General features: G+C 41.9%; 1 protein-coding gene across 2 annotated transcripts in view; it reads left to right on the forward strand.

Moving 5' to 3' along the window:
* Positions 1-2,856: 2,856 nt before the first annotated feature.
* Positions 2,857-26,707, forward strand: part of LOC127444370 (bifunctional heparan sulfate N-deacetylase/N-sulfotransferase 4-like) — a 128,571-nt gene continuing 104,720 nt past the window's right edge. For both annotated transcript variants that reach the window (XM_051703686.1, XM_051703687.1), the window contains exons 1-2: positions 2,857-3,165; positions 5,425-6,728. In XM_051703686.1, coding sequence (XP_051559646.1) covers positions 5,640-6,728 — 1,089 coding nt within the window. In that variant the 5' untranslated portion in view covers positions 2,857-3,165; positions 5,425-5,639. The remainder of the gene's footprint in view (positions 3,166-5,424; positions 6,729-26,707) is intronic.

Consider the following 26,707-nt stretch of genomic DNA (forward strand, 5'->3'; position numbering starts at 1 on the left):
CATTGTTAGATCATGTTAGTTTATACTGCATTAATGTTTACATATACAACTTTTAATTTAAAAAAGTATTAGTATTAGGGCTGTTAATCATTCACTAATCGTGATTAATCGTTACTAAATCGTGACCTTAAAATGTATTCATAAATGTATTTACTTTATACTTTGTCTCAACTTGCAAGAAATTAGTTAGTCATCATTTATTTTAATTATTTAAATATGTACTTGTTAAAATGTTCAGTGTGAATGTTTTTGCGAATGGAGTTAATTAGATTAGACATTTGATAAAAGTATATATGTTTACATGCCATAAAATCAGTGGACATGCTGTAATTGAAAGACTGGCAAAATCATCTGGGGTTTAACAGTGGACATTTTTTTAAATAATACAGTAGGATCAAATGGGTAGATTCAGTTCATATCAAGCTTTATTGGCAAGATAAACTTAAGTGTACATTGCCAATTATTGTTAGACTATACATACAGATCTAAAACCAATTAAATGCTGTAATCGGATACACCCAACACTGGTCTGACGTAATGTTCAAAGCGTGCACTGCTCCACACAATCAGTTTCTGTGCTAGGATGTGCAGTTGAGTGCTAACTAACTAATGCTAACGAATACAGCTTTATTGTAAAGTGTTAACAGTGTTACTTTTACATTTAGATATTCTTTTTGTATACACTTTTATGTAAAGCGACTTATTGGGAACAACAACATAAGTGATTTATTCTGAGATCGTAACATAAGAAGTGCTGCAATGCATATTTCCAAAAGCAACAGTGAAACAGTTTATACACAATACATTTTTAGGGTGTCGTAGGAAGTATTTCATGTGCTAATGATTGTGGGGGACTCAGCTGCTTGGGTGGAGTTTGGAAGTTCATAATTTCCTATCATTTTCTTTTCTCTAAGTGGGGGATGGTATTTGATAAGTTAAAGAGTTGGTCCTATTGGGTTTAAATTTAAACGGTTGACTTGAGTGCAACACAATGGATCCTTAGACAGCTGAGGAGCCTCAATTAGAATAACAAATACGAGCAGGGCTTCCTCTGTCACACACATATAATACACCCTAATCACACACACAATTACTGTCTTACACAAACGCACAGACATTTAAAGTACTCTCTCTGTCTCTCTCACTTACACACAATTTTCACACACATATTCCCCTCTGTCTCTCTTGTTTGTGGTCTCACTCTCACACTCACATACACCTCTTTCTCTCTTTTTTACATTCTCTGGACTCTATAGAACAGAAAACAATAGGTAGTAAATAATCAAATTAAACGCATGTTTTAGCAGAGAGCTGCTGGAAGCTTTCAGCCCCATTAGCTCCAGAAAGGAGGGAGTGAGAGGGAGAGAAAGGGGAGGAATGGACAGGGAGGGAAACAGGGATGGAGAGGAGTGGTGGGAGAGTGAGATGAAGGAGAGCTGAACACTTGCCAGACCATCACATTTGGCCCAAATGAGGCATGCACTAATACTGCCTCTTCAGAGTATCTAAAAACTGTGTGTGTGTGTGTGTGTGGTTTAGGAGGACATTGTTTTAAGTTACAAACTGGTAATTACAAGGGTATTATGCTATAAATGTGGTTTATGAGAACATTTCTAGTGTCCCCATAATTCAAATCGCTTAAAAAACATACTAAACGATGTTTTTTGAAAATGTAAAAATGCAGAAAGTTTTTTGTGAGGGTTAGGTTTAGGGGTAGGGTTAGGGTTAGGGGATAGAATCTTTAGTTCGTACAGTATAAAAATCAGTATGTCTATGGAGAGTCCTCATAAGAATAGCCGCACCAACATGTGTGTGTGTGTGTGTGTGTGTGCGTGTGTGTGAGACAGAGAGAGATTCTTTGGCTCTTGTCTGTATCAACCCATCAGACTTGCAGGCCACCCAACACAAGCTCTCTTCTTGGTTTAAATAGCTGTTTAACTTAAAGTATGTCTGCATGTGTGCATTTCTGCAGTAGTCAGCACTGCCTTGTTTCATTTTGAGTTAAACCTCAAACCGTTCAGATGAGACAATTTAAGCAGAAAATGAAAGTCCTACTCACTGAGATCAAACTGAGTGCATCCAAAAGGCCACAATCACAGTGTTACACTTTCAGGTGAAATCAAAATGGCTTACTTACAGTTGATTCTGCACATTAAGCTAGGATATGAGAAATAATGTTAACATAAAAAATAATTACACACATCAGCTTTAATACAGGTGCTCGACAAATTCACAATGAAAAATCACAAAACATTAGCACACTGTCAATTGCTCTCAAAACATTTTAATTCCCATGTCATCACACGTGACATTTCAACCTACCTATACATGCCCTTCATCAGACCAATTTTACACAAACAACCAGCTTTAAATTAACGAAGGGTTAAAGCTTTTGTTCGAAAAATATGACGGATATGACATCGTATAACATATTTGTTACATTGTAATTTCATTAGTAATTGAGTAGTAGGCTAATGAACTATAATTAACAACTAGTACTTAAAATGTAATTATCTTGTGTAACTGCTTGTAATTGTTAAAGTAGCTTGTATAGTAATAGTAATTAACCTTTGGAGACCCAGTAGAATTGCGATGTTTGTTTATAGCAGTTAAAAAAAGACAATAAAAAAATGTATAAAAACTATACATACCAGGAGCTGATCCTCTGAAATCTGGGTTTTGTAACACTCATCATAAACCATTATCATAAAGTGTCAATCACTCTGGGAGCATCTCTCTCTCTCTCTCTCTCTCTCTCTCTCTCTCTCTCTCTCTCTCTGTGTGTGTGTGTGTGTAGGTGAGCTAAAGCAGAGTGAGCGGCAGTACTCTATTCAGTCATTGGTGACAGTGGTGGAGAGTTGTATCAGGGCTTCTTTCAGGATATTCTCTTCAGTTCGTCTTTTGAGTGCTTGTTCTGACCCCACCCCCGTCTCCCCCTGCTCCTTTAATCCGTGTCGCAGTGAAAGAAAGGGAAGAAAGGGAAGAAAGGGAAGAGGGCGCGGAGAGAATAGTGCAACGGTCCCTGAATCATTCCAGATGGCTGCCTCTGAATCACTCGATGAGATTGGGTTCTCGGGTTTAGAGCTGGAAGGAGCTGGTGTTCCGGAGAGAGGCGGCTCTGGTGTGACAGTTCCCCGCTCAGTAGTGGCTTAATATCGGCTTTAGGTAAGAGAGCTCGTCACTTGGCGGGGGATCGCGAAAGTTGGTCTTATTTTGAGTTACGTTTAGTGTAGTATAACTTTGCGCTGAATGTGGTGCTGAGTAGTGTTTCTGTGTAGAGATGCGCTGTGTTGGAATGTCACGTTGCCGGTACCGGATCGGAGATGCTTTGGGGTAAAATGGTCGTGTTGCTTCGCGCTGTGTTTAGAAGGATCGCTGTCTTTTTTTATTTTATTTATTTTTTTTATTATTATTATTTTATATATAATTTTGCTTAAGTAAAATAAATTTTTTTTTCAATGCGCGGTTGATAACACTCACCGGTTTACAGTTTTTAAAAAACAACCGTTAATGCGCATTAAACACATGAACGTGTATGTTTGTTTCCATTATATCACCAGTGTCTTGGGCTAATTTAAAAGTTTTAGAAACAAACATTTTCCGACATTTCTTTTTCTAAATTTCAAAACATTGTAAATATTTCAACAGTGTCAGAGAACTATTTGTATTTGTGGATAATGTCGTTATAATCCTTGCAGGTATTTAGAGTAAATCTATGTAATAAAACTAACAATAGTAAGTATTTTAAGAAGCCTATGATTTTTAGATTTTCTTTTATATATTTACACTTGAGGTTATTGCTGGCATAAATCCATTTTGGAATTTGGAAATGTTTGTAGTCCGTTAGACATGAGAGGAGAGGGTCAAGATATGACACAAGTATTCATATGTGTGAGTATTATTAATATTAATGTAAGTTAATGTAGGCTAAAGATCTCATCTCGGGCAATATTTCCCTGTTCAAAGAAAGCTCCGTCTCGCGGAGAAACACACACACACACACTAATGTTGGTTTTGCTATACTTGTGAGGACCCTCCATTGACATAATGATTTTTATACTGTACAAACTATAGATTCTATCCCCTAACCCTACCCCTAAACCAAACCCTCACAGAAACCTTTTTGCATTTTTACATTTAAAAAAAAAAAAAAACATCATTTAATATGCCATTTCCCTTGTGAGGACCCACCCAAAAGGTCCTCACAACCAGAAATGTCCTCACAGAACAGGTTGATTCTCAATACTTGGTCCTCACAAGTATAGCAAAACCTGTACACACACACACACACACACACACACACACACACACACACACACACACACACACACACACAAACAACACAGCTAGACTTTGCAGCTGGCGGACTACACTCAACTCGCTGATTAAGTTTACACAAACATGACAGAGCAGTAAAATATTAACACACACACACGCATTTAAAATGTGACCCCAAACCAAGAGAATACTGTATATTGTCACTGTATGTCTCAACCTTTAATAATCCAGTCCTGTGTAATGCAAGTAAACCTATACTTTAATACTTTAGTTTTCTAATCCCCGTGTTTCGTTATGTAAATCATCCAGCGCCTTGCACATTCCCGCCTTCTTGAATTCCACTGTGATGTTCCCTCGCAGCGCAGTAATCTGTTATTTCGATCTCATGTAATTCATGTTCTTAATTACGGCTCCGAAATCACACAGAGCCTGACTCTCTCTCTCTCTCTCTCTCTCTCTCTCTCTCTCTCTCTCTCTCTCTCTCTCTCTCTCTCTCTCTCTCTCTCTCTCTCTCACACACACACACACACACACACACACACACACACACAAACAGAGAGAGTACAAGTGTACTTTTAGGATGTAATATAGTGCTGATATTAGTTTAGAATGAAATAATGCAGATTATGATAAATTATTTATGTTAATTTTCTTACAAAACATACCTGTTGTTACCTATGTAATGTGTGTGTCTGTCTTTAAGTGGGGGAAAGAAGTGTCACTTTAGCCTCCATCCCTTGTTCTTTAGAACAAAAGTTTGATGAAAAAATGTTGTTTTATTGATGTGGATATTGGCTCATATACATGTCATGTGAGTGGGTTTGTGTGTGTGACACACTGTTGATTCCCATTAGATTGATGATGGCTTTGTCCCTTTGAGCCACCTATGGGCTCCTATTGGCTCAGCCTCCAACTTCCTATTTTTATACAGCCAATCACACACTCCTTCCGTGAAGTGTTGGCCACAGCTGGTGAAGTGTTGATTGAAAACAACCTGAAGGCTGACGGCTGATTTGCCCCTCAAGAGCATCCATACACACCCCTGATGAGTACTTCTGTGAGAGACAAAGACACACATGCCTCTGACATGCTAAAAGGTCTACTAACAAATGAATTTGCTTGTCTTTTGCCTTGTGTTTTCTCCAGGTTTGTTGGAGGTCAGGCAGAATCTCAAGACCTGGAGGGTTGTTAGTTTGATGAAGGATACAGACGGTTTATTTGAACGCAGCTGCTAAATTGTCAAATTTGCAGCTGCTAACTTGGTCAAATCTGGTGAACGTTTTGTCAAATTTGCAATCAAAAACTCCTTAAGTGACTTGCCTTGGAAGCAAAATTGCCAGTTTTGTGAGATGGTCACATGAATGCAGCATGATTACCAAAAAAGCCAATTTGCAGCTTTAGCCTGGCTCAGTAAACAATCAGAGACTCCCACCCACACACACTCCCACACATGTGCGCCGTTTGCCATGAATCTGGCCACCAAGCTGCGGAGGAATCTGAGGAGGCTGGTCATCCTCCTCGCCACCTTCTGTATGGTCAGTGTTTTAGTCTCCGCCTACTATCTTTACACAGGTTCCACCCAAGAACTGGACCTCGCAGACCGCGCCATAGGCCCAGACTGTGCCGACCTCCGGGTGCTCCCTTTCCGGCAGTCAGAGCCTCGGACGGCTAAACCAATTAATCCATCCCGTAAGGACCCAGTGGTGCTGGTGTTTGTGGAGAGTCAGTATTCTCAACTAGGACAGGACATCATAGCCATTCTTGAATCTAACCAATTCCGTTACCACGCCGAAATTGCGCCGGGAAAGGGTGACATCCCGCCACTAACGCACAAAGGCCGTGGACGCTATGCACTGGTCATCTACGAGAACCTTCTGAAGTATGTTGGGATGGACGCGTGGAACCGTGACCTGCTGGATAAATACTGTGCAGAATTCAGTGTCGGGGTCATCGCATTTCACCGCGCAAGTGAAAACTCTCAGCCTTCGCTGCAACTCAAGGGTTTCCCTCTGACATTGCGAGCAAATGTTGCACTTCAAGACTGCTGCGTAAACCTGCGCTCACCTCTGCTCTACATAACGCGGGCAGAAGTTGACCGAGGGCCCTTACCGGGAGAGGATTGGACTGTGTTTCAGTTCAACCACTCCACCTATGAACCAGTGCTCTTGGCCAAAACTCGGCCCAGTGAGAGTAGGGCAGCCCAGATGATACCAGGTCCACATGGTCTTCATGCTACAGTTGTGCAGGACCTGGGTCTATATGATGGGGTGCAGCGCGTGTTGTTTGGTCATGGGCTGAGCTACTGGTTACACAGACTCATACTGGTGGATGCCATCGCCTATCTCACAGGCAAGAAGCTGTCACGATCTCTGGAACGGTACATCCTGGTTGACATAGACGATATTTTTGTGGGGAAGAAAGGGACAAGAATGAATGTCAATGATGTGAAGGTAAGAGAGGGTGGAAGAGCATGGGTGTTAGTTTGAGACTATGAAAAATGAAAGCAAAGCAAAAGGTGCAAATTATAGAAAATGTAACGTTAAATGCAAATATAAATGTTTTCAGTTTAGCAGAAAAAAATCATTATTGTTGAGCCCGGCCTGCACACACAGTTTCACAAAGTGATTTCAAATCTATTCCAACTACCGGTAATCACAAAAGACAAATTAAAGACCAATAATTGTGCTCTGATTAGCTGTGTGGGATATTTGGATACGGCATTTGGTTGAAATTTAGTCCAAGTGCCTCTTTGCAGGTGTTCATGTCTGATTTAGTAAGTGTGAATGATTTTGTGCGGACAAAAAGAGGATGGTGTGTATGTGAGTGTGTGTGTTTCACTGAATTGGAGTGGGTGTTTGAGTTGGTCTCAGTCAGTATAAAGAGGCTATTTAGGGGGACAAGAGCAGTAAAATGGTGTTCATTCTTTCTTTCACACACTCGTTCATAATCTCGTTCCCACGTTTGGCCCCTCTCTGAAGCTGTTCTGCAGATTGAAGGGCCGCTCATACTCCATTGTGAGATGACTTCATGACTTACAGAGCTTTCAGTTTCGACTGTATGCACATGAGTGTGTATGAATTAATGTGCATGACACTAAGCATAACAATTAGGAATAGATAAACCAGTAACAGAGAGAGAGACAAATCTTTCACTTTCATTTACAGACATTTACTCATGCACTCTAACACTGTGTCAAGCAATAACTCTTAATTGTAAATCTGAGTTTTTGTCCTAACCAGGGAAAAGCAACAGGACATTTTGTCAATCGTTTGATTTCTATTTCGTGCCAGGTTGCCCCGCCCACTGTGAAATCTCATTATTCTAAAATCCTGCTTCACATAGCTGTATATCGATAGCTGTATCTAATATCAAATGCTACACTGCTCAACAGTTTGCATTTAGTGTGGACAGCCAAGTTGCTTGTCGCTAGAATCTTATCACATCACGTCTGGTTTTGACACAATAACATTTTAGTTTTAGCAGACTTGTCTTTCCAAAATGGCTTATAATATACATTACAATCTTCTTTCATGAGAAGCATAAATTCAGTGTTTTGTTTCAAACAATAGTTTGTTTACCAGATCTGACTTTTCAGAAATCTTAGTAGTCATACAGTTTTACAACATTTTAATTAATAAATTGATTTACTGCAAAGTCAGCATGAGATGGCATTTGAAGCCCATTTTACTTCCCTAATCTGACATATTTCCAAGTGAAACAGGGATTACAAAATTTGTTTTATTATTATTATTATTAAGTAGGGAGTAACTTGCACTGATAAATTGTGCACAACCAGAAACATGCAATTAAATGGTCAATTAAAATTTCATGTTAAAAATTACATCAGCACTAATAAAGTATATACATATGTCAGTGGCTTTCCAATAAGTATTAATCAGGGGGGCTATAAATGAGGTACCTAACATTCACACTTGTCACAAACCTAAAGCTGATTGACTCATTAATTTCAAATAAATGGACCCGTTCGACACAGGAAATTATGGCACATTCTTTCTGATTGGCCCTTATGGATAATTTCCTTGTTAGCTGTTTCTCAGTTTCAAGCAAACAAACTCTATGAACAGTGTGATGCCATATACAAAGCGTGGGTACATGTTTAATTTCCGAATGCAATGTTCTCAGGGAAAGGTTAGTGGCTTAACACGTGACACCTCCCCAGCCGTTGTTAGCTAAGAATGTGCACTGTCAAATTCTTCCCGATTGGTCTGAGTTAATTAGACCTGGCAAGTGAGGCAGCGGTAAGATGGAGGTTCTGGGGGGATGTTCAGGGAGAGAATTAGAGCTATTCGCTCTGGAGCATGGCTGGAAATGTCAGCTGAAAATTCCCAGAGGATTCTGGGGAAAAACAAGGCGTGTAGTGATGGGGAAGAGAAGTGGGAAGGCTTTGATCTACCAGCCATTGTTTTAGTCACTGTTAGTGCTGGTTATAGAGAAGCGCCTGATTGGTTATGGCAGCATTTCATCCAGAACAGGTGCATGTGTTTGTGTGTGTGTATGGAAAGGCTGATACTAAGCCAGTGGAATGAAGTGGCAGATAACACTTAATCAATGGAAAGCTGTAGTAAATTGGCAGTGAGATGGTCAGACTGTGTGTGTGTAGTAGGGATGGGTCACGATGGTCAAGTAATCAACAGTTCGATTAGTGAGGTTGACTAAGTTATCTAGATTTTTTCTTATTTATGGATGTAATTTTGATATTTTTAGCACCAGTGCTTTAATTAGCATGCTGACAGCTATTGCTTTGCCTTAGCTGTTTGACAGTTTGAATGGTAAAAGCGTCTGGAAAAGGTTGTCTTTAAATTTGTCCCCTTTAAAGGAATAATTCACCCAAACATGATCATTCTCTCATCATTTACTGAACCTCACACCATCTCATTTTGTATGTCTGTGTTCTGCGGCTCACAAGCGAAGATATTTTTAAGGATGTATGAGGTGTTTTTGTCCATACAATGCAAGTCAATGGGGTCCAAAACATTAAGGGTCCAAAAAGGACATAAAGGCAGCATAAAAGTAACCCATACACAAACCAGTTGGGCTATTTTGAAAATGCAGATGCAAATGAAAATTATAGAGTTTTTTTGGAATACTTTAAAATGTACCATGGCTGCAAAAAGGTTGATTGTATACACTAGAAAAAAATGATATGAAATGTCATATTGATGTATAATGATACTGGGAATGAGTACTTCGCAACCGCATGCGGTGTCAAAGAATCACCGTCTTGTAGCCTTCACTGTGTTCCAAATGGGCCGGATGTCAAAATGTATTGTGAATAAAGACTCACATTGTTTTTGTTTCTCAGCCAAAGCGATCTTATCGCTTCAGAAAACATGGATTAAACAACTCGAGTCCTATGGATTACTTTTATTCTGCCTTTATATCCTTTTTGATTATCAAAAACGTAAACCTAGTTTATCCTGACAAAAACGAACCTAGTTTCGTAGAAAAAACATTACTATATCTACATTTTTTGCAAACTGCTGTTTATGTGCTGCTTTCTATGTTTTGCTGCACTTTCCTGATGAAATTAACACTAGAGGCACTGTGCGTTTTTTGTTTTTTCACTTTAAGACAAATTACACGTACTATGGCTGTTTATGATTTTTTTTAACACTTATTTTTTGCTCTGTTACTCACACCCTGCTACGTTATTATATCAAAACACTTTTACTCTAACACATCATTTGAAAAATTACATTTTAATGCTTGTATTACAGATCCTCCTACATTTACACACTTATTCTAATGTGATTAACTGCTGCAGTAGCTCACCTGATAAAGTGTTGGACTTTGGACTCAGAGATCCAGCCTCAAGCCCACCCAAGTACATTCAAAACAAAAGTGAAATGAAAGTGCCATAGAAGTGACATGAAATGATATGGTCGCTTCAGTAAATGTGTTTTTCATATCGAATTGTCTTTTAAAACACTATTGGTTAGGTTTAGGTGTTGGTTTAGGGTAAGGATGTCTGTTTTGTTTACCTCTCATTTATCTTTTAGGACACTATTTGTTAGGGATAGTTCACCCAAAAATGAAAATGTTCTGATAATTTACTCACCCTCATGCCATCTGATATGTGTATGACTTTCTTTCTTCTGCAAAACACTTTTGAAGATTTGTAGAAAAAGATCCAGGCTTAGCAGTCCTTAGAATGGGAGAGGGTGGTGATTAGATATTTCTAGGTCCAAAAAGCACAGATAGTCAGCGTAAGAGTAATCCATCCTATCACCAGCGGTGACATTAATGACTTCTAAAGTGAATCGATCACTTTGTGTGCGAAAAAGAACAATATTTAATCACTTTTTAACTATAAAAGATTGCTTCCGATCAGGCATTGACTAAAGGCCAAATTTACCAGAGTGCTGACACTTGACAGACACACAGCCAATCGAAGGAACATGCCAATGCGCGTGTGTCACAGGAGCACATTCGTCCATTCTTCAAAATATCTTCGTTTGTGTTCTAATTAATTTTAGAAGAAAGAAAGTCATACAAGTTTGAGTGTGAGTAAATGAGTGTGAAAAAAAGTGAACCCAACACCAGCCTTATTATACAGGGCGTCCTTAAGAACAAATAGTTGACTAGTCGATCAGGCAACCCACCAAGTAGTCGAGTCTGAAAATATGTAGTTCTGCACATCCCTTGTGTGTAAGGGGATTCCACATAGTTTATAAAGAAAAACACCAATTATCCTTGTTGTCCATAAGGATGTCAGAATAAGAATCATACAACATTTACTTTTTCACTTTTTCAATTGTTACAGTATTATAAAGTTGTTTGTCATAAATGCACAATGAAAACTCTGTATTTGTTAAGAATGTAAGGACAGGCGCTGTTTCTGTTCCAGAGAGACAGAGAGTGAAACAAGAGCGAAAGAGAAAGAAAACCTGTGTGCTCTAGATGTAGTTGTTGTAGATTAGAATGTCACTCTTAGTGACTGGTTGCCATACCTCACATCAGCCCATGGGGCAGACTGAAAAAAAAAAAACAAGAGACACCAATGATAAATGACTCGATGCGCACTTGCACACACTCACACACAAATGGGATTTACCCTGTCAATATGTGTGCGTGGATTCCCCAAGCAGATATTCTGCTGAAATTGCAGTTAAAGTGACCTTGTGTTGGTGGTTGTGTAATAGTACATTTTGTCATGGCTGTTGGTATGTGGAACTGTGTCTTTGGGACTGTTTTGTATGGTCGTGTGTAGTGATATTTAAAGTACTGGTAAGTCAGTTTTGATACCAGGCTTTGCAGTATCAGTAGTAAAGTGTACCAACTGACTTTTAACACTCATATGCATATAAGCGCATACTCTGTAGAGCACTTACGCCTTGCGGTAATACTAAACTCATCTAGATTAAACAATAATGGTTTGCAAAGTATTTATGAAGTATTTATGAATTGTATTATGTACACTTTAGGACTGGTCGAAAGCAAGATACTGTATATTCACAATGATTTTCCTGGAAATATAAATGTAAGCAACATCATGAATACACTGAAAAAAAATTTTATGTTTTTTTTTTATGTAAAAATGTGGTAAGATCTAAATTAACTGGTTTGATTCAAGTCAAAACTATTATTCTGAGTTCTGAATTAACCTGGTTACATTAGGTTACAACAACAAAATTTAATTTTAAGGGTAAGATCAGGTAGAAATATATTCTAACTTTTTACAGTGTGTCACAATGATTTTAATGCACTTTCTATTTGGCCTCAGAGTTTCCCAAAGAAGACATTAGACTAGATTTGTGTACTCCTCCCTGTCTCACAATCAGACTGATTTTGAATTCGGAAACAGTACGGACGCTTCTCATTTCTGAAATTGTGCATTCTCATTTCCTTTCCTCACTTATTAGGTCCTCCCTCTTAGGAAACAAGGAAAGGATGCAAGGAAAGGAAATGAGGATGGAGGAATCGAAGCAGGATGTGTTTGTAAAATGGAATGTCCTGCTCACTCACACGTCACTTCAAAGCACTGTCTTGGTGCACCTGCATTACCTCGGAGTGCTTGATGTTATGTTTTTGAAACTTCATTAATTGATTTTTTAAATAATAAATCCTAATAATTCTAAATGAATGTTGAAGTATGTGACAATTATAGTTTGTTTAAACTGCAAATGTGAAACATGTATATATTCTGCATATGATGCTCCTAAGCTTCCTTGATCAAGCGTCCTTGGTAAGCTTCCTCGGTCCTCTATCCTCACCTCCTTGCGGTGCATTTAGAGAACTGATATGTCCTTCATGATGGCGGACTGTGATCGGTTTCAAGGTCATGGGCTTGAGGACGGAGGAGCGAGGAAATGAGGATACACAATTTAAGAAATAAGAATCACCCTTGGTTGACATTTCTTGAGCTAAACTCGCTCTGTGCTTACTGAAATTTGATGCACTGCCCCAGTGGCCGGATCGGGAAGTGCTGTTGAACTTGTGCGCATCTGTGATCTCCAGTGTCTAGGTGAAATGCCCACAGAGGTGTGCCACAAGCGAGTTGTAAAGTGAGTTGTTTTTAGCTGTAAATGATGTAATTCAGTAGGGCTGTGTATTGATACAGATTTCCTGATTCAATTTGATTCGATATTGATTCATATGAGTATATTTTAGTTATAATCTCCATTATGCTTGAAATACGAAAGCATGAAAGAAATTCTGTTCTCAGCTAATGCTGTTCATTATACAGGGGACTTTGTAACTAGGTACGTTATGAAAATATTAATTTTACAAATTATATTATGGTTATCTGTAATATAATTTGTTTTTAATAATTTGTCACTATTTTGCTTTTTAAAAATGTTAAAATTAATGTATTACATCAATATGATGTCTTGGAATTGCATATATTATATTGCATATATTATATTTTGTTACTTGTTTATTGTTTACATGTATAATTTGTTCTATTTACAAGTATTTACTAGGGATATCCCGATACCAATACTGGTACTGTAATTGGGTCCGATACGGTGCTCATGTACTCATGCTCGTAAAAATGCCGATACAATCTGACATACGAATGTCATTGCGTAAACATTCAGTACACTAATTAAAATCACGTATGTCCTAGTGAAAATATTTAACTGTAAAAGCTGCAATTTAATGAGATAAATATATAGTTTGCATGTGCTGCGCACTTCAAATGTGAGCGCTTGTGAATGTGTGGAGCCGGTGTTGTGCTGATTTAAAGACACAAAGTGCTCATACCTTTTAGAGCTCCTTGGCTCATACACGGAAAACACCATCATGAGCTTCACGCATTTTGTTAACTCTACCCCCAAACCCTAAACCTCAACGTCAGTGGAGTAAAAATGTTATCTCAGAGAGAATATGGAACCTCTGAAGCACGGTTTTCGCATATTATGCAAATGCATTTACTTCCTGGTTTTGACGTGGGACAAGAACCCACGTCTCCCATGCTGCTGGAGCAACATGCAACTGGTCGAACAACAGGAGAAATAAAACACATTTGAACCAATGCAAAAATGTCTGATGGGAGATGCCGCTTGTCAATAACTGGAACATGTGACAGGCTGACTTCCTGTGTGATTATGTTGTCACAATTTGCTAATATAAGACAGCTAAGACAGAGATTTTTTAATGGCCTCTCTAGTATAAACTTAAGTTACAAAAATGACCTTAAAGTGATTGAATCAATACATTTTAATGAATCATTTCAAACTGTCTGTTTCAAAGAATTCATTTTAACTCTAATTCAACCATTTATTTGTGTCATCACTCAAAAATGTTTACTATGGCATTTTTTAATGTATTAAAATGTTTGAGTAAAAATGTAAGTAAATATTGCTGTTTATACAATATGTTTTGTTAAATTGGTGCATATAAATTAAGATGATTGAATATAATTCTTTCTTGTGTCAATTTACATGTGACAGTTTTCTTGTGTCAAACATGTCTTGATTATTTTCAAGTAGATTTTTACTTTTAGTTTAAACATTTTGAATCTATTTGGCAACAGTAGCTTTTCAGTCGAAATGATGGTTCGTCTAATTGGATCACTGTTTTAAAGGAATAGTTGACCCAAAAATGATCATTCTCTTACTCTTCTGTCTCAAACTTGATTGACTTTCCATCTTCTGTGGAACTCAAACAAATATATTTTAAAGGAGATGTGTTGTGTTTATATCCATACAATGAAAGTCCAAAACTTTTAAGCTGCAAAAAGGACATAAAGGCAGCTTAAAGACAATTCATATGATAGTGGTTTAATCCATGTCTTCTGAAGCAATATGATCGGTTTTGGATGAGAAACAGACCAAAATGCAACTTGTAAAGCACAAGAAAGTGTAATCAGACTTCTCTCATTAACGCCTCATGAAGACTGCTAATGTGAAGGTTTATAGAAAGATACATTTCGGTCTGTTTCTCAGCCAAAACCAAAAGTATCACTTCAGAAGACATGGATTAAACCACTTGAGTCTTATTGATAACCTTTATGCTCCCTTTTTGGAGCTCTCATTATGCTTCCTTTCTGGATAATATCTTTATTTGATTTCTCCAGAAGAAAGACAGTCAAATGAGTTTGAGACGGCATAAGTGTGAGTAAATGATGAGAGAATTATTATTTTTGAGTGAACTATTCCTTTAAGGCATTTCAGACCAAATGTATAAATATCGAGATATCAAATATTGTCAAAAGTTTAAGAAGTATTGCAATATAATGGTTTCAGCTGTATCGTCCAGCCCTAGTACTCTTACAGACTGGGAGTGTGTGTATGTTTGTGTGGTATGTGTGAGTGTGCATGTGCATGTGCGAGTATGGTTCTTGGCTTTGAAACAGCATATAGATGAGAAGACAAAGCTGCCACATCTTCTGCTGCACACTGACTTCAACATGTACTGTAAGACTGAGCAGAATTACAGTATCAAAGCTCTACCTGAAGCACGCGCACACATGCACACGTTCAGCCAGAGGCACAGAGCAGAATCAAAGTTACACCTGAAGCCTCCTTCTCACGCTCACTCCGGCACACACACAAATGTGTGTTAGAAAACGAGAAATAAGAGAGAAGAACAGAAGATGAACATATCAGAACAGCCACTCACTTCCATTATAAACACTTTTGAAGATATATAAAGTGATTTAAAGAGCATTGAAAAGAAAGAACAAATTGATGGATGTTGTCTAAAGGTTCATCAAAAAGAAAGAATGGCCAAAAAAGAATGAAATTATTTTTTTTTTACCAGGTACACAGGATTTATGTCGAAAATTATTTTCAGGATATTCCTTCTGGATTCTCTGTCATTATGCTATATCGTCGACGTTGTGTCGATGTAGTGACACTAGGGGTCACTCTTGGGAGCCCCAAACACCTCTGATCTTTGAAAAAAGGCCAGTGGGAATTGGCTAGTGAAATTTGCATGCCACTCCCCTGGACATACGGGTATAAAAGGAGCTGGTATGCAACCACTCATTCAGATTTTCTCTACGGAGCCAAGCGGTTCTATTCATTGAGCTGAATTCTCCACGATTCTCATTCACCTCCTCTGCTGGATTCAAATGCGCATTTCAGCGGCTTCTCCCCCTCTGCACAGGTGCAGTGCAGAGAACGCTCCTGGGCTCTTCGGCAGAAATAACTAAAACAAAAAGAGAATATTCTAAAAGAGTATATTTTCTTCTAAAAGAGTGGCACACACGGAACGTCTTTTTAAAGATGCCTTTCCAATTGTGTGTTATTCCTGGTTGCGGTCGTTATCTCTCGGCTTCTAACGGCCACGATCGCTGTCTTACGTGTGCGGAGACATCGTTTGTGGATGGGTCTTGTCCACACTGCGAGAACATGACCATGGCAATGTTGCGGTCGCGGCTTGCCTTCGTGAGAAAGCAAGCCACCCCAGCGGCTCCCCGCCTCGGTCCTTCTACCTACAGGTATGAGGCCGCGTCGGTTAGCACTGGGGGTGATTTGGGGACCTCAGTGGGAGCACCTCTGCTGGGTATCCCCCCACAGACCTCCCATTCCTCAGCACGCTCGCTTGCCCTGGTCGTGCTCTCGGATGAGACTGCCGGCTCGTCTCAGGGCGAGTTCGATCTCTTATTCGGAGCCTGGGAAGACGATGATCTCTTGAGCGCAGCATCGGAGAGCGGGCTCGTTCAGTCTGACGCGGAGGCTTCGGCTGGGCTTCCTCCTTCAGGTACGGCCGCCCAGTCGCAGGCCGACGTGGAGCTGGCCGACATGCTTGCCCGGGCAGCCGCGAGCATCACAAACACTCCATGGAACCCTTCACTCTCCCCTGAACCCTCGCGGCTCGACGATTGGTTCCTCGGTTCAGAGCGCTACTCATGGCCGAGCCCAGCCCCGATTCCTTTCTTCCCGGAGGTGCATGAGGATCTGACAAGATCGTGGACGCTCGATGGTGGGGCGGCCAGGGGCTATTCGGGGATCCCCCAGGTGGATAAGGCGCTCGCGGTGCACTTGTGCCCGCAGAGCGCCACCACCTGGTGCGGGCGCCCGAGGCTCCTGTCCAGGGCCTGTAGGTCCACGTCATCTCTGACGGCTAAGGCCTACGGCGCCACTGGTCAAGCAGCCTCCGCCCTGTATGCCATGGCTCTCCTGCAGGTACACCAAGCCAAGGCACTGAAAGAACTGCACAAGGGTAGTTCTGACCCGGGATTGATGCAGGAACTGCGCTCGGCGACCGACCTCGCTCTCCAGGTGACGAAGGTCACGGCGCAGTCTCTCGGGCGGGCGATGTCCACCCTGGTGGTCCAGGAATGCCACCTTTGGCTCAACCTGATCGAGATGAGAGAGGCTGACAAGGCACGGTTCCTTGACGCCCCCATCTCCCAGGTTGGCCTGTTCGGCGACACCGTTGAGGACTTTGCCCAGTTCTCGGCGGTGAAGCAGCAGACGGAAGCCATTCAACATATCCGGCTCAAGACCCCGCACCCCGTCTGCTCATTGCCAAGAGTGTCCTCCTGCAGCAACAGCACCGTCTCTGCCGCAGCCCACCCCCACGGCCCGGCCCCGGCGTGGAGCCCACCGCAGGAAGCAGATGCTACCCGTCTCACGACCGGCCGCCAAGAACCCGAGAAAGGCTTCGAAGCGCCCCTGAGACAGGCGACCCAGGGACGAGGAGACCCGCTGCTTTGGAGCTGGTGAACAGACCACTCCATCCCCCGGTGGAGGGCCGGGAGGAGGATCTTTTGTTTCATTTTCATTTAATTTTGCCGCATGCCCAAGAGGCTGCGGTACCCAAATGTTCAACAAAAGAGCGGTTTTCTTGTTCCCTGGGTCACATATCTGGTGCGCACGGCTGTCATCACAACCACCGTCCACCATTCCATTTCAGCAGGTTTGGCGCGTCAGCAGCGGCCCCCCCGCCCCTGCGCGCCCAGCTGTGGCACAAGCATGCCCACACCGGGATGGTTCCGACGGACTGCGGGGACGATATACTTCCTCCCCTCTCCCCGATCGATCCTATGATGGGTATCAGGAGCCAGGTAAGTGCTTCGATGTCCCTCAACACAGCACGGCCACGGGGCTCAAGCCCCCTCGACGCGGTGCCTCAGGCTCCGCCCCGCCGCGAGGCCCCACCTGCCGGTACGTCCGACGAGATTGTCCCCTTGGTCCCCCTCGCCCGGAGCTTGGACACATGGCTCGCACTTTCCAACCCGTCGTGATGGCTGATCCGGACCGTCCGACTCGGCTATGCGATTCAGTTCGCCAGGCATCCACCCAGGTTCAGCGGCATCCGCTTCACCTCGGTGAAGGGCGAGAACGCCGCGACATTGCGCACGGAAATCAATACCCTTCTACGGAAGGGTGCGATAGAGCCTGTCCCTCCGGCCAAGATGAAGAGGGGGTTTTACAGCCCAAATTTTTCAGAGGCTCCTGGGGCATATGGCATCCTCATGCATATGAGACTGCTTCAGCACTGGCTTCAGACTCGAGTCCCGAGATGGGCATGGCGCCACGGGACACATCACATGGTTGTCATGCCGATCTGTCACCGCCTCTTCAGCCCTTGGACAGACCTGACATTTCTACGGGCAGGGGTTCCCCTAGAACAGGTCTCCAGGTGCGTCGTGGTTACAAGGGACGCCTCCAAGATGGGCTGGGGTGCCGTATGCAATGGGCACGCAGCTGCTGGCTCCTGGACTGGCCTGTGGCTACATTGGCACATCAACTGCCTCGAGTTGTTGGCAGTACTGCTCGCCCTGCGGAGGCTTCGGCCGTTGATCCAGGGCAAGCATATGTTGTTTTGGACAGACAACACGGCAATGGTGGCATACATTAACCGCCAAGGCGGCCAACGCTCCCGTTACATGTCACAACTCGCCCGCCGTCTCCTCCTCTGGAGTCAGCAGCACCTCAAGTCACTGCGAGCCACTCACATCCCGGGTGACCTCAACATGACAGGTGACACTAGGGGAGAGTGGAGACTCCACCCCCAGGTGGTTCAGCTGATTTGGAGTCGATTCGGTCGAGCACAGGTAGACCTGTTTGCTTCCCGGGAGTCCTCCCACTGCCCGCTTTGGTACGCCCTGACCGAGGCACCCCTTGGTATAGACGTGCTGGCACACAGCTGGCCCCCATGACTACACAAATATGCGTTTCCCCCAGTGAGCCTACTTGCACAGACCCTGTGCAAGGTCAGGGAGGATGAGGAGCAGGCCATCCTGGTAGCACCCTACTGGCCCACCCAGACGTGGTTCTCGGACCTCATGCTCCTCGAGACAGCCCCTTCATGGCGAATTCCCCTGAGGAAGGACCTTCTTTCTGACCATTGGAGTCAGCTGAACTAAAGGCACTTTCTCTGAAGACTGCCCTCCTGACTGCGCTCACTTCCATCAAGAGGGGAGGGGAACTGCAGGCGTTCTCTGTCAGCGAAACGTGCCTGGAGTTTGGCCCGGGCTACTCTCACGTGATCCTGAGACCCCGACTGGGCTATGTGCCAAAGATTCCCATGACCCCATTTAGGGATCAGGTGGTGAACCTGCAAGCGCTGCCCCAGGAGGAGGCAGACCCAGCCTTGGTGTTGCTGTGTCCAATGCGCACTTTAGACATCTATTTGGATCGCACGCAGAGCTTTAGAAACTCCGAGTAGCTCTTTGTCTGCTTTAGCGGACAGCTGAAAGGAAGCGCTGTCTCCAAACAGAGGATCGCCCATTGGGTCATTGACGCCATCATGATGGCATATCACGCTCAGCATGTGCCGCCCCCCGCGGGGCTACAAGCCCATTCTACCAGGGGTATGGTGGCCTCCTGGGCCCTGACCAATGGCACCTCTCTAGCAGACATCTACAGAGCAGCGTGCTGGGCAACACCCAACAGCTTTGTGAGGTTCTACAATCTCTGGGTTGAGCCGGTTTCATCCTGTGTTTTGTCAGGTACGAACAGGTAAGTTCCGGCTTACACTTGCGCATAGTGCCTTTCCCTCCCTTGAGGTGAAGATGTGCACTGTTGACTCCCAATAGTGTTCACAAAGTGGTGATCCCTGGATGACTTTCCTCCTTAGCCCTGTGACAGACGAGTTTGCGGAGAAACTCGCTGCCGGCCCAGTACATGTGCTAACTAAGCCCTGTACTGGGGTAGGTGCTCCACATATGCTGGTTCCCCATAGGTGACCCCATGTGATGTACATTTGCCGCTAAATTGTTTCCCTGTTGGTAAACTGTGTCTTCCTTGGGCAGAGGTTCCTCTGTCCCCAGTCACTGTGTTTGTAGAGTTCCTCCCCTCTCGGGTAGGACCTCCCATGGGACTTCTCCACATGACATACTTCCGACAAGACTTGGTAAGCCCATGTGACGTAATTCCACTCAAAATATCCCCCCCCTTCTCTGGGCGGGGTGTGGTCTCCGCGGTGTCTTCCCCTTGGGGGTGACTCCCCCCCAACATAGACATTTATGGGCCCCCAGTCGGTTAACAAATTCCACTCTTTTTGGGGAGAAAAGAGAGGAAAAGAGGCCATGGCTGGGCTAGCCTGTCCCTATTTTTTGGGCAGTCGACTTGTTCCCGAAGGACCGTTCGATGCCCATAAGATCGTTGGGGGAGGTTACGTGACAGCCTGGTGCGCTGGCTACAAGGCACACAGCGGCCTGCCTGTCTCACACCGCTAGTCCACGTAACACAGTTCAGCTAGTTGTGACGTTTTGTATAGGGACCCCTAGTGTCACTACATTGACACAACGTCGAGTGAGTGACAGATAGGGAATGCCCTGGTTACTTTCGTAACATCCGTTCCCTGATGGAGGGAATGCGACGTTGTGTCCCTCTTGCCACAACGCTGAACTACCCGCTGAAATGGCTGGGACCTTGTCTCGGCTCCTCAGCACAAAACCTGAATGAGTGGTTGCATACCAGCTCCTTTTATACCTGTATGTCTGGGGGAGTGGCATGCAAATTCCACTCGCCAATTCCCATTGGCCTTTTTTCAAAGATCAGAGGTGTTTGGGGCTCCCAAGAGTGACCCCTAGTGTCACTACATCGACACAACGTCTCGTTCCCTCCATCAGCGAACAGAGGTTACGAAAGTAACCAGGACGTTTTTGTGAACACTAAGTTTAGAGCAGTTTAATGTGAAGTTTATATGTAGCAGTGTCCTACACAGCTATTCAGGTGCGACACTGGGCCACTGTATACATAAATAAGCCAAGTTGTCTTGCATTGTTATTGTATTCATTCATTGTTGTAGAGGTTCAGAGTTTTGTTGTAATATACTGTATTTTAATGAAAGAAAAAAAATAAAATATGTTGGTTAAAAATTTGTATTGCTATTGTTTAGCATTTTTTATTTTATTTTATTTTTTGTGGGTAGGGAGGGGTGGGGACACTGGAATGTACAGTAGAATTGTTTTGGTTAGGGTTAGGGTTATGCTACATTATTCATTGCATTTGTTGTAATAGAGCATTTAGAGTTTTTCATTCATATCATTAACTTTAAAGGTGCACTCAGTAACTTTTGTCTTTGTGTCATCTTGGACTTACACTGACACCTATCGGCTTGGATGCAGCATAATTTAAAATCAATAGTTTTCAGTTTCAGAAATGTAGTAATCACAGTCAGCCATGGTTACTTTAATCAATGAGTGAAAGTGTCAAATAACAGGATGGTTACTGAGATTAAGCGAGTAGTATTCGGCTGGTCATGTGATTCCAACATGGCAGCCCCCATGTGCGGACCCTCTCCATGTAGAATAAAACAGCTTTTATAAGGTTTCTGATATGACTGGAGTCTTCATTTTAATGCGAGGTGTCATGATTTCCTACATATATTGCAAAATTACAATGCATGTCTTTTGGAGTTCAACTTTTTTAATGAGGAAAAAATTAGTGCACCTTTAAGTCAAGCCAAGCTCATACTCCATAATGTAACTCAGATTTTTTGCTTTCACCAAAAATTGGGTGGTATGCAGCCACATTAGAACTCATTTCTATCTCCAATGTTTGTAAATCATGAGCAATTCAGCCACACATTCTGACTAGACTGATCTCACTGTGAAATCCGAAACAGTAGGTTGACTTTTCTTGAGCTAAACTTGGTCTGTGCTTACAGAAATTCAAAGCAGTGCCCCCAGTGGCAGAAGCAGGAAGTGTTTTTGAATATAAGGGCACATGTGAGCTCATTTTCTGTGTGAAATGCCCATAGAAGAGCACCAAAAGCCAGTTGTAAAGTGACAACTGACAACTGGTGTCTTTAGCTGTAAAGGATGTAATACAGTAAAGAGGAATGCATATTTTATTAGCTGTACCCCCATCCTAAACCCCAATGCTAAACCTAACTGTCACTGGAGGAAAATGTAATGTTAGGGTACGTTTACACGACAATGATGTACTAAAAACGGAAAAGTTTTTCATTTGCGTTTTTAAAAAGTTTTGCGTACAGATGACAACGTTGTCAAAACGATCCCCGTTCACACGGATCCGCTAAAACGAATAAAAAGGCTGTATTATGCATGCCAGGCCAGTAGTTGCCGATGTCACTTTGTAAAGAAACACTACGCGCCTGCGCACATAAGCATTCTTCCACTGAGCGGTGAATACAAACAATGAAGATGGCGAAAGCATCGAGCAATTTTGTCTGAACGGACGATGAGGTTGCTTTATTACTACAATTACTTTGCTGGAGAAGCGTCAATAAACTCAAAATCTTGAGCAGCACAAACACAGTCCTGTAGTCCGCCATTGTAGTTTTGAATGTCTCGCACGTTGTTTTGAAGTACTCGCGCGCATGCCTATAGACTGAACTCTCAAGATTATTCAATAAACTCTGCTAATTTTTACCATCACTTTGTCTCCTGCCTTCTTCTGTATTCCCCCTGCTGATACTTGGGCTGGTAGGAGAGTGAGTTAACATAACAAGCTGATGTTGATGTTGACTGGTTTTGGATATCAGACAGAACTCTGCTATATGGATATCTTCTGATGGAGAGAGAGGTCTTGTGTACACTGGATCTAACATGCATTTTCACTGCCTCATGTTTTCATATTCTAAGCATATCATTGAATACTGTACATGGCATCACATCTCTGTCTATAGGCTATATACATAAGCGGTGGGTTAATGAATTGCAGGGTAAAGGTACATCAAAAAAAATTAAGTAAATAAATAAATAACATTTAAAATACAAATACATTTTTCCCATCTGAATACATACATTAATTTCAAGATTTTCAAATTGCAAGTTCTGCCTACTGTACAATGTTCACACTTCATACAAAACACTCCAAATGAATAAATTGTTGATTATTGTTATTTGCACAGACACCAGTATTCATATTGATAATTATACATCTCAAATTGATGCCTATCAATCCATCATTCTTTATATAACACGTAATGTGCGTGCGCATGTCGTCACCGTTTTCACAAATTTGCATTTTTGTATGTTTACACGGAGACGATAACGGCATCGTTTTCAAAAACTTGCACTTTGAAACCCATTTTCAAAAGTTTGTCATGTAAACGAACAGCCAAAACGCATACAAAGTTTTCCGTTTTTAGTTGAAAACTTTGTTGTGTAAACGGCCCCTTAGAGGGAAAATTGAACCTCAGAATCACAGTCATCACTTACTATGCGAACATGATTACTTCCTGGTTTCAATGTGGATGTAAACCCAGGTCTCCCACGCTGCTGAAGTAACATGCTTCCAGTCAGGCCACAGGAGAATGTAAACATCTGAACCGATGCAAAAATGCTGTTTGTCAGTAGCTCGGCATGATGAGGTCGATGCCAGCGTACTGGAAAATTGCGACTTTACATGTGATCATGTTGTTCTGACCCAGTCTTAAGCTGTCACAGACACTCCAATATTTTCAAGCATGTTTGATATTTTGAACATGTTTGGTATAATTGTTATTTAATATTGTAATGAGAACAATGTACTGACAATGGTGATGTTCTGCAACCAGCAGAAGGCAGAAGAAGCAAGAATAATATTTTCTTTTTCTATTTTCTCTCAGTCACCTGTTCATTTGATTTTCTGCAAACATGAGTGCACAAACAGGACAGCCACCTGCTCTTTGGCTCTATTTCTGGCAGTGTCCTGAGAACAATTTCTCACTTCTTTTAAAAGAACAGACTGACTTTTGTTCAGGAATACCTTTCGGTCAAAGATTTTGTAATTTGTGGACCTCATCTGCCCTCAATTGCATTGTTTCTGCACTGCTACGTCAATATTTACACAGATGGAAATTAGATTTTTGTGTGTGTGTATTATGAACAGTGCAGTGATTTTTGTCGGTTTAAGGTAGAATGAACTTGCCTAAAATGCCTTTAAATGACGGCTATAAAGCTTATTTGACACATCATTATTGTCAAACTGTCTTTGACATAAACTGACCTTAATCATGCAAGTTATTTACCTTATACTTTTAGATAAGATTGAAACTGTAGCAAACTGAAGCATCAGTCCAACGTTAAATCTGAGCTTCAAGAGGTCAAATACAAACCAACCAAAGAAAAACTCACACCAGACATATTTTAAGAAAGTATTGATCCAATGACATTTCTGCTCTGAGAAAGATGGAGCTGGTGTTTGTGTGTTTCCGTAAAAGGGCTACGGAGGTTGCTAAGCAGCTGTCTTCATTGTCAGACATTCACTTGAGTCAACAACATACACACTCATGTGTGTGTGTGTGTCCTCTCACACTTGACACAATACAAGTGAATATAAAGTTTTGCCTAAAAGAAATTCTTATAAGATGTCAGTGTAAATACACATGGAGAGAGAGAGAGAGAGGAGGGTGGTGCAGTAGAGGCACTGAAAAATAGAAAGCTTGCTGCGAAAGGAGGATGTACCAACAGGGAGTGTTGCTGTGACAACAATATGTTTGGTATTTGTGTGGGATTATTTCTTTTTGCCACCCTTACTCGTATTTCCTACTTTATTTTTGTCTTCCAATCCATTCCTCTCTGCTGTTTATCCAAATACAAATCTATGAGCTCTTTGCCCCTGTTTAACAAAAATGTTCTTGCTCTCTGTCCTGGTAAGGGCTGATGCTTGGAAGTGTTTTTGTGAGATGAGGTTATGATAAAGGGATATTTCACCCAAAAATGACAATTCTGTTATCATTTACTCACCCTTATGTGGTTCCAAACCCATATGACCCATGTCTTCAGTTCCAGCACATTTCATTAGGGTTAAGCTCCATTCACACTGGCAGCAGCATCACGCTACACAATGCCATTCATTTTCAATTGCCGCGACCACTGGCAACAGAGATCACCGTAGCGAGCGAAAGACACGTTGAGAAAACTTCAACTTTATACAAATGATGAGCGACATTCGGGAGCAACTACCAATGAGAGTGAAGACAGTGAAGTTCATGCCTGTCTGCTGTGAGTTAAGACACACTGGAGACAAATGCAGGCAGGACGAAGGAGAAGTTAAAAGTTTCTGTGAGCGATTTCACTGTTTTATATCATGTCTCTAACCACATACATGGATATGGGCTAATAAAATGATGATGCATGGAAAACCGTGTCGGCATTCCGAGTGAGTTTGATTCATTATTATTGATATAACGTTCGTCTTGTTTAATGATATGATGCATTAAGCACTGCTGCAGGTTATATAATACGCACTCCCCTGCAGAATGTTAATTTTTAGAAACAAGAGAACTGATTCCTTGTCAGATTAGAATGATTTTTATCGGCAGTATTATCTGTAATCAGCATTTCAAAAGCTACTATGGCCAGTTGTGCAGTCCACCAATAACATTAGATTGACAGCAGTAGGAATGCACACTAGCGACACAAATCGTAGAGTCTAGCGACAACAAGTGACAATGCCGCCAGCGGTGTGAACGGGGCTTAAGGGTTAGCACCATGACGACACAGTTCTACCCTTTGCTATATTTCCAGCTAGGCCCTGCATCTGCATATACTTTACATATGCATATTGCCATCCATACATGTGATACTACCCCATTTAACAGTGGTAGAAACAAAGAAAAATATGAGATGATGCAAACCATAATTGTCACTGCCAAAAAACATGTTCTCAATCATTATCTTTGTCTTGTTTTCCAGTAAGAAAATATTGAAACATCCTTAAAGCAGCATACATTTGCATGCGAAGCAAAACTGTATATTTCAATAAAAAAAAAAAAAAAATAAGAGTATTATTCTCAATTTATTGACCATTTTTACTTGTTTTAAATGGTCATGAAACACTAAAACCATTTTCTAGATCTGAACAGATTTGTATATGTTGCCCATTATGCAAGACAATGATAGTACAGTGCATCCGGAAAGTTTTCACAGCACTTCACTTTTTCCACATTTGTTATGTTACAGCCTTATTCCAAAATTGATTAAATTCATTATTTTCCTCAAAATTCTACAAACAATACCCCATAATGACAATGTGAAAGAAGATTGTTTGAAATCTTTGCAAATTTATTAAAAATAAAAAATGAAAAAAATCACATGTACATAAGTATTCACAGCCTTTGCCATGACACTCAAAATTGAGCTCAGGTGCATCCTGTTTCCACTGATCATCCTTGAGATGTTTCTACAACTTGATTGGAGTCCACCTGCGGTAAATTCAGTTGATTGGACATGATTTGGAAAGGCACACACCTGTCTATATAAGGTCCCACAGTTAACAGTGCATGTCAGAGCACAAACCAAGCCATGAAGTCCAGGGAATTGTCTGTAGACCTCCGAGACAGGATTGTATCGAGGCACAGATCTGGGGAAGGGTACAGAAAAATGTCTGCAGCATTGAAGGTCCCAATGAGCACAGTGGCCTCCATCATCCATAAATGGAAGAAGTTTGGAACCACCAGGACTCTTCCTAGAGCTGGCCACCTGGCCAAACTGAGCGATCGGGGGAGAAGGGCCTTAGTCAGGGAGGTGACTAAGAACCCGATGGTCACTCTGACAGAGCTCCAGCATTTCTCTGTGGAGAGAGGAGAACCTTCCAGAAGAACAACC

Source organism: Myxocyprinus asiaticus, chromosome 7 (genome assembly GCF_019703515.2).
Source record: "Myxocyprinus asiaticus isolate MX2 ecotype Aquarium Trade chromosome 7, UBuf_Myxa_2, whole genome shotgun sequence".
Taxonomy (NCBI): Eukaryota; Metazoa; Chordata; class Actinopteri; order Cypriniformes; family Catostomidae; genus Myxocyprinus; species Myxocyprinus asiaticus.